This window comes from Diceros bicornis, chromosome 15 (genome assembly GCF_020826845.1).
Source record: "Diceros bicornis minor isolate mBicDic1 chromosome 15, mDicBic1.mat.cur, whole genome shotgun sequence".
NCBI lineage: Eukaryota > Metazoa > Chordata > Mammalia > Perissodactyla > Rhinocerotidae > Diceros > Diceros bicornis.
The window spans coordinates 23,588,827-23,601,647 of NC_080754.1; the positions used below are offsets into that span (position 1 = coordinate 23,588,827).

Genomic DNA, 12,821 nt, shown 5'->3' on the forward strand with positions numbered 1-12,821 from the left:
CACTCAGTGATATCACACTGGGAATATAAAATCAGCCATAGTGGGAAAATTTACACCATGGAACTGGCAAGCACTACGAATCAAGGCTTGATTTATTGTTTTGTTGATTGTCGAGACTTAAGAAAGTGACAGAGAATATGTTAATAAGGCAGTTTAAATTTAAGTGTGTCATGTCTGCAGCCATTACATTGTAAATAGCACAAATGATTGAGGAAATATTCTTCCAGTATTTGAAAGTTATTATCCAATTCAGCAAAGGAGCTCAGGACACTGACAAATAAGAGAAGTTCTGTCGTCATTGTTTCATTTTCATCTCACTTGTTAATGTAAACAAAAGTATCAACCAACATTTGCGTCAGAACTACACTCATTCATTAATTGCAACCATAGGTTGGCTACAAACATAAGAGTTGGGCAAAAATCTTTGAAACATTCTGTGAGGATCAATTGGCTATTCGAAATTTACAATAAAGAGTATTGTGTTTTATTATTATTTGTAAAGTTTGTGCTATACAACATTTATACACCCAAAATTTGTAATAAACAAAGACGTGTATGCAAACTTTTTTTGTCCTAGAGAGCTAGTTGTTCAATATTTAACAGCACATCACTGGCAGAGATAACGCATGGTATGGTGTCAGAGTAAAACATTGTATGTTTTTCTTTTTTTGTGAGGAGATCAGCCCTGTGCTAACATCTGCCAATCCACCTCTTTTTTTGCTGAGGAAGACTGGCCCTGGGCTAACATCTGTGCCCATCTTCCTCCACTTTATATGGGACGCCGCCACAGCATAGCTTGCCAAGCGGTGCGTCAGTGCGCCCGGGGTTCCGAACCGACGAACCCCGGGCGCCGCAGTGGAGCATGTGCACTTAACCGCTTGCGCCACCGGGCCGGCCCTGTTTTTCTTTTTAAACTCTCTCTGAGAGTTCTGCTGGGCTTGAGACATACGCATGTGTGTCTGATTCAATGGTTACCTACTGGATGGCCAGGAAGGATCTTTACTCTGCTTTATTCTTTATTTCACACGAACTTGGAAAGACCAAGTCTACTCTGGACTCTTCTGCAGAACCTCCCTCCACTTCCCACCCCACTGTAGTATTAGCGAACCTAAATGACCCCCATTTGGGAAAACGTACCATTAGGGATTACTGTACTGGCAGAGTGAGGGGTACTGGAGACTTTCTCTGTGGAGGACTGAAGAAGATGAAGCTACTGAAAGGGACCCGAGCACCGGGAGTGAGGCCAGAAACTGGGGTGTGTCCATCAGGCGACTCCCTCTGAGGACTGAACTCAGAGTGGTAACAGAGAAGGTGACACTTCTTCTGACGTCACATCCTATTTAGAGAGACCCGGTCAGGAGTTTCAGGAGCAAAGTGAGAGAGAGAGGTGGGCATGAGGTGCTCACAACTCGCTGCCTCAGGACAGGTGGGGAGCCACCCTTTCCCCAACATACACTTCAGTGGGAGAAATGGGGAGCCTGATGCTAATCTGTAGAGAAGTTGAAAGCAGCCTGATGCTAGGTTATTGGACGTTTGTAGAGAAGCTGAAAGGAGAAATTCAGATGAAATAGAGAAAGGGAAGTTCAGCCCAAAAATGCAAATGTGGGTTGTGATATTAAGATCAGCCATGGCTGTGAGGCGGAAGGAGAACCAAGGCATAGCCATGTGAACATGGCCACTTCTATGCTGGAGGGCCACTCTCCCCCAGCCCCTGAGAGGACACTTCTTCCTAGGAAGGAAATGACTTTCAGGAGGGAGACACTCACTGGTGATAGAGAAGTGAGGGGGGATAAGCACAGTGTGGAAGGGGGGATGAGGTTCAACAAGTGAATAGGGTCAAAACAACTTAGGAGAGAAGACCAGGGACTTCAGGGCCTAATGAGGTTTAACAATTTGCTCCTTCTTGAACTTTCTTCCCTTGGCTTCAAGACCTGCCATCCTGACCTTCTGATAGCTCCTTCCCAGTCCACCCAGGAATGCAGAGCAGACCTCAAGTGGCAAGGCACATTGCTGATAATTAAACAAATCGTTGAAAGAAATCCAGAAATGGCCAGCTAAAACTTCTACTCTAAACAATGCTTTAGTTTCACTCTGATTTTATTTTTTGTAAAAGGATGATGTGAGGAAAAAGAGCAACTTTGCCCAGTTCTGGACCCCCAAATTCTGGGGGAGAGGAGGGTGTTGATTTTAGGTGTGGTTTGGGGGAATGCCCTGAGGGGCTGACAGCCATGACAGCCTTTCCACGTTCTCCCCACTTCCTCCTGCTGGGGCCCAGGGTGGTTTGGACTGGATGACGAGCGCTACCTGCAGGTAGAAAGCTGTAGGCAGGAGAAAATATCTGAATACTGTTTAGCATCAGGTATTATGGGTCAGGAAAAAAAGCCCAGTCAACTCGCTTCGGCAGGTTTCTGGTTCTCTTCATCCTGAAGTTTAGTTTCACTGTGATTAAGAGACAATATGTTAAGGTCCAGCCCTGCAGGGAGAAGCAGCTCTAATTTTGGCAAGAGTTTAAGAGACCTCACCCCTTCCTTCAACAGAATCCGTCAGGGGAGAACTGCCGTACCTTCCCATCAGCAGTCACTCAGAATTGCCTACCTCTGTACTCCATCTCTGCCTTGTTCCTGGTGCAGCGGGAAAGGGGTCCCCTTCCTGAGGCTCATCCTCTAGGATCCTCTCCCACCTTCCCCCACAACCTGTATCTTCAACCTTCCCTTCACTTCTTTCTACCAATATTTAAATGTGCCGAAGACTCTTCCATCTTAACAATATTTAAAGAGCCAGAAAACAAAAATAACGACAACTCCCTGACCCTATAACCCCATAAGCTGCTGCCTAACTCCTTCCCCTTCAGCGTCACACTTCTAGAAAGAGCTGACTCTGCTTGCTGCTCCCTTCCTTCCCTTCCTTTCACTCCTCCATCCACTGCCATCTCCCCCCACCCCACCCCCACCAGGAGACAGTGCCTTGCAAGTCTCCAGCAGTCCAAGAGACACTTCTCTCACCTGATATACTGGTAGTATTCGAACGAGAATCCCTCCTTCTCACTTGAAACACTTTTCTTTACGGGCCACACATTCCCCGCCTCTCTCCCACATCTCTGGCCCTTCCTTGTGCTCCCATCTGGTGGATGACACTATTATCTAACCAGTTGCTCAGGCCAACCATGAATGGCCATGGGGTCATCCTTGAGCATCCTCTCTCACTGTCCACATCCTTCAGCAAGTCCTGCAGCTGAGCCTTCAATATCAATTTGGAATCCCACCGTTTCTCGGTCTTCCTCTGCCTGCACCCTGGTCTCACCCACCCTCATCTGTCACCTGGGACACTGCAGTAGCCACTTGGCTGGCCTCCCTGACTCAGCTCTACTGCACACAGCAGCCAGAGTGATCCCGTAGAAGTAAATCACATCATGGAACCACCCCCTTCTCAACCCTCCAAGGTCATCCCCCATCATCCTTAGCCTCAGGTTACATGTCACCCCATAAACCCTCCCTGAGCCCCCACACCTGGGCTAGGAGCCCCTCCCAGGAACACCTGTATATTCCTTCCAAGAGCAATTACTCCACTGTCATAACTCCTGTGTCCCCACAGCTTCCTGAGCTCAGTGAGGGCAGGAACCCTGTCTGCTGAATCCATCCTGAGGGCATGGCGCCTCGTAAATATTCCATAAAACACTGTGAATGCACTGTTACCCCTCATTTCTAGACATATAAATATTAACAGATCAGGGAACAGATGCAAATTAAGGAAAACAAGGTAAAATGCTGACAACTAAATGACTGCTGAAAGTCCCCAAATGGGCCGCAAACATTTCTAAAGAGTCACAGTTTGTCCAGCCATTTTATTTTCTTGTAAAATGTCCGCCTGCGGCAAAAATGAAGCTGTCTTTGTGTCAGCACAGGGCCTCGGGACCCAAAGGTGCTGATTTCAGCTGTGGCCTGGGTGAGCGGCACCCAGTGCCCTGAGCTTAGGGACGCGAATACAAAAGGGAAGGGCGGCCAGACGCCCGGGGTGGCGATGCGCAGCTTTTGCTGTGGGCCACAGGTGAAGGTGAGGAATTGGGGGGTGACTAGTCAATCTTGGGGGAGCTGTTTACAGCCGAAGACGGAAACCCAGGGCGGGGAGGAGTTTTCTGGGAATCGAAAGCGAAAGGGGCACAGTTAGTTGGCGAGAGAGCGGCAGTCGGCGCCGAACGAGCGGAGCCGAGGATGGCTGCGCGGGGCCCCTTCCCGCTGCTGGTCGAAGGGTCCTGGGGTCCCGACCCCCCGAAGAACTTGGTCAGCAAGTTGCAGATGTACTTCCAGAGCCCGAAGAGATCGGGAGGCGGGGAGTGTGAGGTCCGCCAGGAGCCGGGCAGCCCGCCCCGCTTCCTGGTGCTCTTCTCCCCGGAGGACGGTGAGGGGCGCAGGGGGTGGGGTCCGAGGGGACAAGGGGCTCTGCTTCCAGGGGATGCTTGGGGCTGGGGCTCGCAGCGGGAGAATCCGTGCGGCTCCAGCAGCAGCGGTGGGGGAGGGCGTGGGGGCCCGCAGAATGGACAAAGAGGGCGCGGGGGGCGCTGCGGTTCCCCCTGGGCGGGCTTCTAGGCGCTCCTGGTGCTGCCTGGAGGTGGTGGCAGAACCGGGTAAGTGTTAAATAAACATTTAGCATGTTAGAACAGAAAGGAGCTGCCTGGTAGCGGGTTCACCCACCCCATTTGTACAAGGCTGGGTAGTGTGTTACTGGCAGAGTTGCAATTCCTTTGCGATTTTTGTCTTCTTCCTATTAAAGCAGCAGTTCTCGAACTCCAAAGGTTTATGGGAACACAATTTCAAGGGAAGAGAAAGTTTCCAGGGGGAGTTCCATCTAGACTGACTCCAGAGGGTGAATTCAGTTTCTAATAGGCAAGCTATTGCGGAGGGCTCTTCAGATGGGAGCTCGCTGCGTGAACAAGCAGAGTAAGTTATTTTCTCAACATCACTCATCTAGTTCGTGGCAGAATTTGAGTTTGAATCCGGGTCTTTGGACTCTTATGTCCACTGTTCAGTTTTTTTCAGTACAGCCCAGCTGCCTGATATATATATTTGTTTTTTTGTAAAATCTCTTCCATTCCTTCTTTTCTACTCCTTTTACTGTCGGATGTGAGGCTCTTATCATCACAGGTTAAAGAATTGATTGAAACAGCTTTTTAGCTAGGCTCGTGGCCATTCTGCTAGTGGTCTCCTGAGTCCCCTTCCTAAAACACGCGCTTCATCATGCCATGCCCCAGCGCCCACCCTCATTGGCTCACAATAGGGATGCTTTCATTGTTTCCCTTCAGCGTAGGATAAATATTGCCACCTTTCTGGGTGCCTACTGAGCATCAGGTACTGTACTAAGTTCTTTATGACGTTTCTTCAACTTACTCCACACTTAGTAGCACCCATACAAGAGAGTATTCATTACTTACTTATTAGTAGTAGGCTTTGTAAGTAAGGCTTGTTAAGGAGCATGCTCAAGGTTAAAAAAAATAAATTTGAGGATGGAATTCAAATCCATGTCTGCTTGCTCAACTTTTCCTCTTTTCACTACTAAGGCCTCTCTTGGGAAACTGACCAAGCCATTGATTGATGATGATGAAGCCTATGGAAATCATGGAATAATTTTGTGAATAAAGATTGCTTGACTATGAACTTTTTTTTTTTTTTTTTTTTACTTTTAGTTCGGCCAAAAGTTCTGGAGAGAGAGAACCACGAGTTAGTATGGCCAGGAAAAGGAACATTCAAGTTAACTGTCCAGTTGCCCACAGCCCCAGATGATGTCTTTGAGGGGAAAGTTCCAAGAGAGGTAAGTAAAGGAATGAAAGGGAAGTGAGGTGTCCCCCAAGGTGTGTGGGGGTGGGAATCACAAAAGGAAAATAGAGTGGAACAAGAAGAATAAATCAAACAAGAGTGAGATAGCAACTTACAGACGTGGTGGGAGTGACAATGCGGATAGGGTAGGTGTGGAATAACGAAGGAGGGAGCGCTTTTTGTTTGATTTTAGACCCTTCTGGAAAAGTCAAGAGTTAGGGGTTATAATCAGGGTGGTTGATGTAAAATTTGGGGTCTGTTTCTCCCAGGCACTTTTAAGCTGGAACGTGCTATATTTGTTTTGTTTTCATGTGGTTTTGAGGGGACGGCCATCCATACTGCATGCACCAAGTATTTCCTCAGTTGTCAGATGGGAGAGTAAGAGTCTCTACCCCGGGGCATTGTTGTGAGGATTAAGTGGTGAGACGACCTCGGTACAGTATAAGGCACAGTGCTTGTTAATAGTAAACACTCAATACATGGTAAATGGGGAAAAGATTTAGGTCTTAGCCCATACCCCAAACACTCGGTGTTGATGAGGGTTTCTATTATTTGTGACTCGTTTTTACCAGTGGTTTTTGTGCTGGGTGGATCTGCCACTAGAGATGAGGTGTTTTCAACAGCATCATTGCCAGAGCTTTTCATGATCATTTCTATTGACCCTACAGATCCAGGCTGCTCCCAGGGACATTTTCTTAATGTAAAGAAATTATTGTAATTTATTAATGCTACTTTATTGTTTGGATTTCAGGAATCCAAGACCAAAGAACATGTCAAAGAACCAGGTAAGGTCTCAGTTGAGATGACTGGCCTTCACTGGGCAGTTTTGCTTTTATTAAAGATGGCAAGTGCAGAGGTCATGCTCTTCTTGACTTCACTAGGCAGGGTTTGCTCCGCTTGGAGATGCCTTGGGCTGCGTCATCTACGTACTCTCAGCCAGCTGTGCAGAGGGCAGACACTGGGGCAGCCCTTTGGACTCTAAGGGCTCAGGTCAGCAGGGTGGGGACAGTTCTCCGTGGGGACTAGGAAACACCTTGCAACTGAAGGGAGGACAAAGAGGTGCCTGGGAGGTGGTGAGAAACTGACCTTTAGAGCCCACCTGTGCCCAATCAGCCGTGGAGAAGCAAGGACATGACGTGTTGGTGGGTGCCCGGTGTGGCTAAGTCAGTTTCTGGGCACTGGGTATGGAGGGTGCTGTCCTCTGGAGCCACGACAGGAAGGTGTGAGTCCTCTGTGGACACAAGCTTCTGTGTGCTGGTGCAGGAGGTGGGTGCAGCCCGTCAGACCAGCAGCAGCTCCCCTCGTCCCCTCTGCTGTAGGAAGCAGCCTGTAGCTGAGAAGCTGTTGTGGACTCTGCTGCTTAACCAGTGCCTGGGCGTTGGCCTGTGGTACCACCTGACATTTAAAGAAGTGACTGGTTTTCCTGGCTAAGCATGCTGTTAGAAAGGGGAGGAAATGATGAAGTATGCTGAATGGCTGAGCAAGAGAGATAAAGTGATACATATATCCACATCTCGGGGAAAAGGAATTCCAAACAGTGTGTAAATATTGTTCTCTAAACTTGAAATTTTCTTGAGAACATATTTAGATTTTTTACAACTTTCTCTTTTTGAAAGTGCAGTAGGATGAGAGCTGCCTTTACTTGGCAAAAAAAAAGGATGTATAGGTTGTTTTACCCAACATGGACATGCTATTGAACTATAGAATCTAGTATGCATGGTTTTCTTAAGATGCTCATGATTCTTATGAGAGAGGGATTTTTCGTCTCTTTAGAGTAATTCCTGCTTTCCATTCTTCAACTATGGGACTGGCTCACTCAACTCCCAGCGTTCACTGTGACCCCCTAAATCCTTATCTGTTTCTTGGAAGGTGTCTTATGTGCTGTACCCTCAAGCTCAATTTTAGACCAGGAAGGAGCCTAATATTTGTACATTTATATCTGTACCATTGGCCACATCTAGAATTTAATCAAGTTTGTGTTTCTTATAGTTTCATAGATTTTACCCTAACTCTGTCTTAACTGATTTGTTAGCACTATTTCAGATTTGCTTAAGACCCCATGTGTATTCCCAGCCCCACTCCACTAATGGACTTTTCATTTTTCCTGCAGATTTTAGACCCATTTACTAACCTGTTTTTACCTGCCCCAGTCTCTAATGATAGTAACCAGCCAGGAAGTTGGGTGGTCTTCAACAAGATACTCAAGTTGGCCCCTATAAGAGATGAAAGAGGAGGTCCATTGTTAAATGGTTGCTCCACACTGAATCCTGACAATGGGCCTAAAGATAGGACTCATGAAATTAACTGGAATAATGTAGACAGTTTTCAGAACTGAGCAAAATGAGAGTGGAAGGTAGTTCCCTAATAGGTCTGATATCTCAGGGATGTGGAGAGCAGAGGATGCTGCACCATGAATGCACTAGATGTGCCTGAAACCCAGAGCATAAAGTTCAAGATTGACAAGCAGTTGACAGAGCAGGGAAAGGTCAGTCAAGGCACACACCAACATCAGGGGATGTGAGCACTGAGCCCGAGTCCTGTTCCAGGCTAAGCTGAGTTGAGCTGGGCCTGAAAGCTGGAAACCAGCAATTGGAAGACCATGGAGACAAGAGAAGGGCAAGAGCAGAGAAATAGTGGACTCTCGTGGTTGGCAAATTCTGGTTTCTCCATATCTGTATTTCCAGCCTGGGCTGTCTTCTCAATTCCAGACCTTGTGTCTGACCTTCCTATTGGAAAATATGTTAGAGCCAGCATGTCTGAAGCCACCTGTGTCATTTTTCTCCCCAACCCTGTGCCCTCTTCTGGCTTCCTTATGTCTCTTGAGGTACACAACCAGTCTGCCCATCACCTACTAGAAATTTCAGTCATCTCTCTTCTTTAAGCTGTCACGTATGTTGGGCACAGAGACTTATCAATTTCTTTTTTAGGGTTTCCTCATCCATCCCTCCATTTGCTGCAGGCCCCCATTATTACCTCACAAATCCAGCATGGCAGTAGTGCCCTGCTTGGTCTCTGTATCTGACATCTTTCTCCTTAAGTCTGACCAGTCCTTTGTACTATTGCTGAATATCCTGTGATTATTTCACAGAAGCCTTCCATGCCTCACCCTTACCACCAACTGCAAGATAAAGTCCAGACCACGTTCTGGATGAAGCCGACTTTTCCAGCCTAGTTTCTTATGTCTCTGCACATAAGTGCTCCTTGTACCTCATCAGTCAGATCGCCATTTCCTAAACAGTTTGGTGCAATCCCAGTACTCTGCCTGGACTTCTGCTGCTCGCAATACCCTCTACCCCACTCATCTCTCCTTCAATTGTATATGCCCTCCAAGATCCACTCTGCTTCCTCCTCTTTTCTGAGGCCTTTCCAAGCCAGCCCAATCCCTTTCTCTGTCTTTCTTGGACTCCTGGTTTGATTGTTGATGCTCTTTATTTGACAGTTAACTAAGCCTCTCTTGTGATGAAGTTCTAATAGCCATGGGGTTATGAAGCTATGTTGCTGGAAAAGCTCTTACCATTCACTTAGTCCAATACTGTCATTTTATAATTAAGAGATGTGCCTGAGGTCACGTGGCTAAAGAGTGGCAGAGTCAGGGGTTGAACTCATACAGCCTCACCCCCAGCCCAGTAGTCATTCTGGTTTATCATACCTAGTTTATGTTATTATCACATCCCTAAGCTATTTTTTATTTGGCATGAGTGTGTGTGTGTGGTACCACATCCAGATGACAACAGGAGTATTTTTCAGGATGATCTAACTGCTGTAACAGACAACGCCCCCAAGTCACAGGTCAGTGCAGACGGCAGCTAGAGAGGTGTGGGGGAGTCCAGACTGCTCCACGCAGTCATCCGGGAATCCAGGCTCCTTCTGTCTTTTGACAACATTATCTTTGACATGTGGCCTCCAAGGTGACTGCAAGGGAGAATGGAGATTCATATGCAGGAGATTGGTATTGCTCAGGCCTGGGGGTAGAATTCACCACTTGTACCCGTATTCCATTAGCCACATCATCTCTGCTGTAGGAATTGAACTGTAGGAAGTCTGGGAAATGTTGCCCAGGAAAAAAACAAAATGGATTTGGTGAGCAGATAGCATTTTACTCTGCCATAATAAACATTCACAAACGTCAGTTCCCTTTCTCATTTTTCTTGGGTACCTCTGTTAGAAAATCTGTTCCTTATCTAAGGTTTTTTTGTATGCACCCCTCTCCACACATCCAGTGCCTTGAACATAATAAGGCCCCAGTTGAATAGTTGCTCACAGAATGCGTAAAGATCATATCGTACACATGCTTCACTGGACAAGCACAGAGTGAGACTGACCTTAGGTGTGTATGTAACTCACTTGTGGTCAGCAATGGAGAGGAACAAGCTGGCTGGGGTGATTGCTGTTCAGTGAGTTTGCTGTATACATGCAGCTCTCTAGGCCATCTCACCTTCTATGTGGAGTTCTTAGTCATTCACTGCAAACATTGTTTTTTCTCTTTAGTGATAGGAACTTATTGCTTTTCAGAGCCATATTGGGACAACATCAGACAGTCTTGCTTTCTCAAGTGGCCCAAGCAGTAAATCTCCAATTCAGCAAACACTTATTGAGCCTCAAGTATGTGCCATGTGCCAACAATACAAGGACGAATAAATATGTCCCTTGCTTTTGAGAAGCTGAGTTCCATAACCATAATATGGCGCTGTGAGAGAAACATAAGTCAAGTGCTGTGAGAAATAAGGCAAGCTCCTCAGAGAGACAAGGCAGAAATGAGTGTAATAAAATTGAAGTTAATAATAATAAACAGTTAAATGTTACATTTTATTTTAATTAAATTAAGCAAAACGCCTTCTAAGATCTATTTTTATTTGAGTTAGCCAAGAGATTGGGAAAGAGAAAGGGCAAGGTCTTATGCTAACTTACTTTGCTAAGACCATGGTAGATAAATATAACATCTTGTACCTCTTTTGTCTCCCTAAAATCAGATGTGTCAGAAGAACTGGAAACAAAACTCTCTCTCAATAGAAGATCAGAGAAAATGGAAAATATCCCCAAAGAATGTGAAAATATTTCCTCTTTGGTTGCGTTTGAAAATCTCAAGGCACATGTGACGGATATAATGTTAATCTTGTTAGTGGAGAACCTAAGTGACCTGTCCAGTGATGACTTTCAACTGGAAGTAATACGAGATTTTGATGTTGCCGTAGTTACCTTTCAAAAATATATAGGTAAGATCAAGGGACGCTTCATTTGCCGGTTTTCTTTGCACCACAGTCTGGCATTTGGGACATGCAGCTTATGGAACGTCTCTGAAAGTTTGGCTCTTTCTAGTCGTCAGTAAGAGGGAACTCCAAGTTAATAGAGATGCTTTTTTACTTTGAAAGAGAAGCAAATTTCTTTTGAAACCAAGTTCAGGTGTGTTTAGTAGATCAAACTTTATTGTATGATTTGTCTGTGTGTGTGTATGTGTGTGTGTGTGTGAGAGAGAGAGAGAGAGAGAGAGAGAGAGAGAGAGGGAGAGAGTGATACACACGCAAATAGAAGTCTAAAGTCCAAGGCTGTTAAAGTGATTCCAGGCAGAGGAGTCAGTGTTTTCACCTGTGTTATCTCCTCGGAAGAAGGAAATATGATCCGTGTTACCAAACTGGACTTATCGCAAGGTAGTGATAATAATAGCAAACCCCTTGTTACCTGTATTAATTTATTTGTTCCTTTCAACAACCTTTTGAGATTATTATTATCACTCCTGACTTTACAGTCGAGGAGACAGGGGCAGAGATGCTAATAGAAGAACTGGATGTGAACCCAGACAGCCCACCTCTACAGCCTGTTCTCTTACCCCCTTTACCTTAGACTTCCTCAGTACCTTCATGGTCATCACGTATGCAGGGATGCGTCAGTGCATGTGACGCAGAAAGTGAGTGCTCTTTAGGGTCTGTGTCAGGAGTCTGTGGACAGGCTCTGAGATTGGAAGAGCCATCTCCAGAAAGACAAGGATATTTTCCCATCACATGCCCTTACTATTCCTTGGCCATGGCAGTGGAATGGCTAATTAAGAGCACAGGTCATAAAGTCAAAATTCTAATTCCGCCATTTAGCTAGTTATCTGAGGTTGGCCGAGTTACTATCCTCTGTGTGCTTCACTTTCCTCATCTATAAAATGGGGATATTAATACCTCCCTAAGACAGTTTCTGAAGGATTAAATGAGATAATGTTTAAGAAGCTCTTAACACAGTACCTGAGACATGGTAAGGACTCGATAAAGGGAGCTCTTCTTATTTCAAATTTATGATTATTTCTTATAAAGGTAAAACTAAATGGACTTGCTTTTGTTCACTGATGAAAAATCTTAAACACCTAGTGCCAGACGCTTGTCTAAGTGCTGATGGTACAGAGATAAATAATTCTTGGTTCCTGCTCTTGAGGAGCTCATATGGGGCGGGGAGGAAACCCATATGTACATGAATAATGAAGATGCAAGAGGAGAAGCTGCCTCCCTCAGCCGCGAACAGGAGGCTGTGGGGAGTGGGGGGAAAGGGGACGCAAACAAGGCGGCTTCGTTTTGCCCTGCCTACTCCCTTCTCTGGAGTTTATCCTCCAGCAGTACCAGTCTGTCAGGTCCCAGATACACTGTGTTGTTTCATGCCACTGCTGTCCCCTCTGCCTGGAATGTTTCCTCCCCTTATGTATCTGGTAAATTCCTCTTCATCCTTAGAAACCCTGGCCTCTTACTCTGGGAATCCTTGTCTGATTCCCAGTATTGGCCTTCCCTCCTCATTTGATCCCACAATAGGTAATTTTCTTACTTTTCTTCCCTCCTGGAAGATGAACTTGCAAGGGCTTGTTATACTCATCTCTCTATCCCCAGATGCTGGCACAGTGCCGGGTACATCATGGGCCCACCACCAATATTTATTTATTTGAAAGAGATCGTTGGGTTGAGTCCTGAAGGAGGAGTAGGACCAGAATAAAAAATTGGAGAAGGGCATTTCGGGCACAGGAAACTGTATATATAATGGCGAAAGAGA

At 46.0% G+C, this 12,821-nt stretch overlaps 1 protein-coding gene across 2 annotated transcripts in view; it reads left to right on the forward strand.

Annotated features, from left to right (window-relative positions):
- The first annotated feature begins 4,192 nt into the window (after window positions 1-4,192).
- The window catches only part of LOC131414780 (protein mono-ADP-ribosyltransferase PARP14-like), a 45,304-nt gene continuing 36,675 nt past the window's right edge, over window positions 4,193-12,821 (forward strand). The window contains exons 1-4 of one of the 2 annotated variants that reach the window (XM_058555919.1): window positions 4,193-4,395; window positions 5,678-5,802; window positions 6,559-6,592; window positions 10,778-11,020. In XM_058555919.1, coding sequence (XP_058411902.1) covers window positions 4,209-4,395; window positions 5,678-5,802; window positions 6,559-6,592; window positions 10,778-11,020 — 589 coding nt within the window. In that variant the 5' untranslated portion in view covers window positions 4,193-4,208. The remainder of the gene's footprint in view (window positions 4,396-5,677; window positions 5,803-6,558; window positions 6,593-10,777; window positions 11,021-12,821) is intronic. The other variant, XM_058555920.1, reaches the window with a different exon arrangement.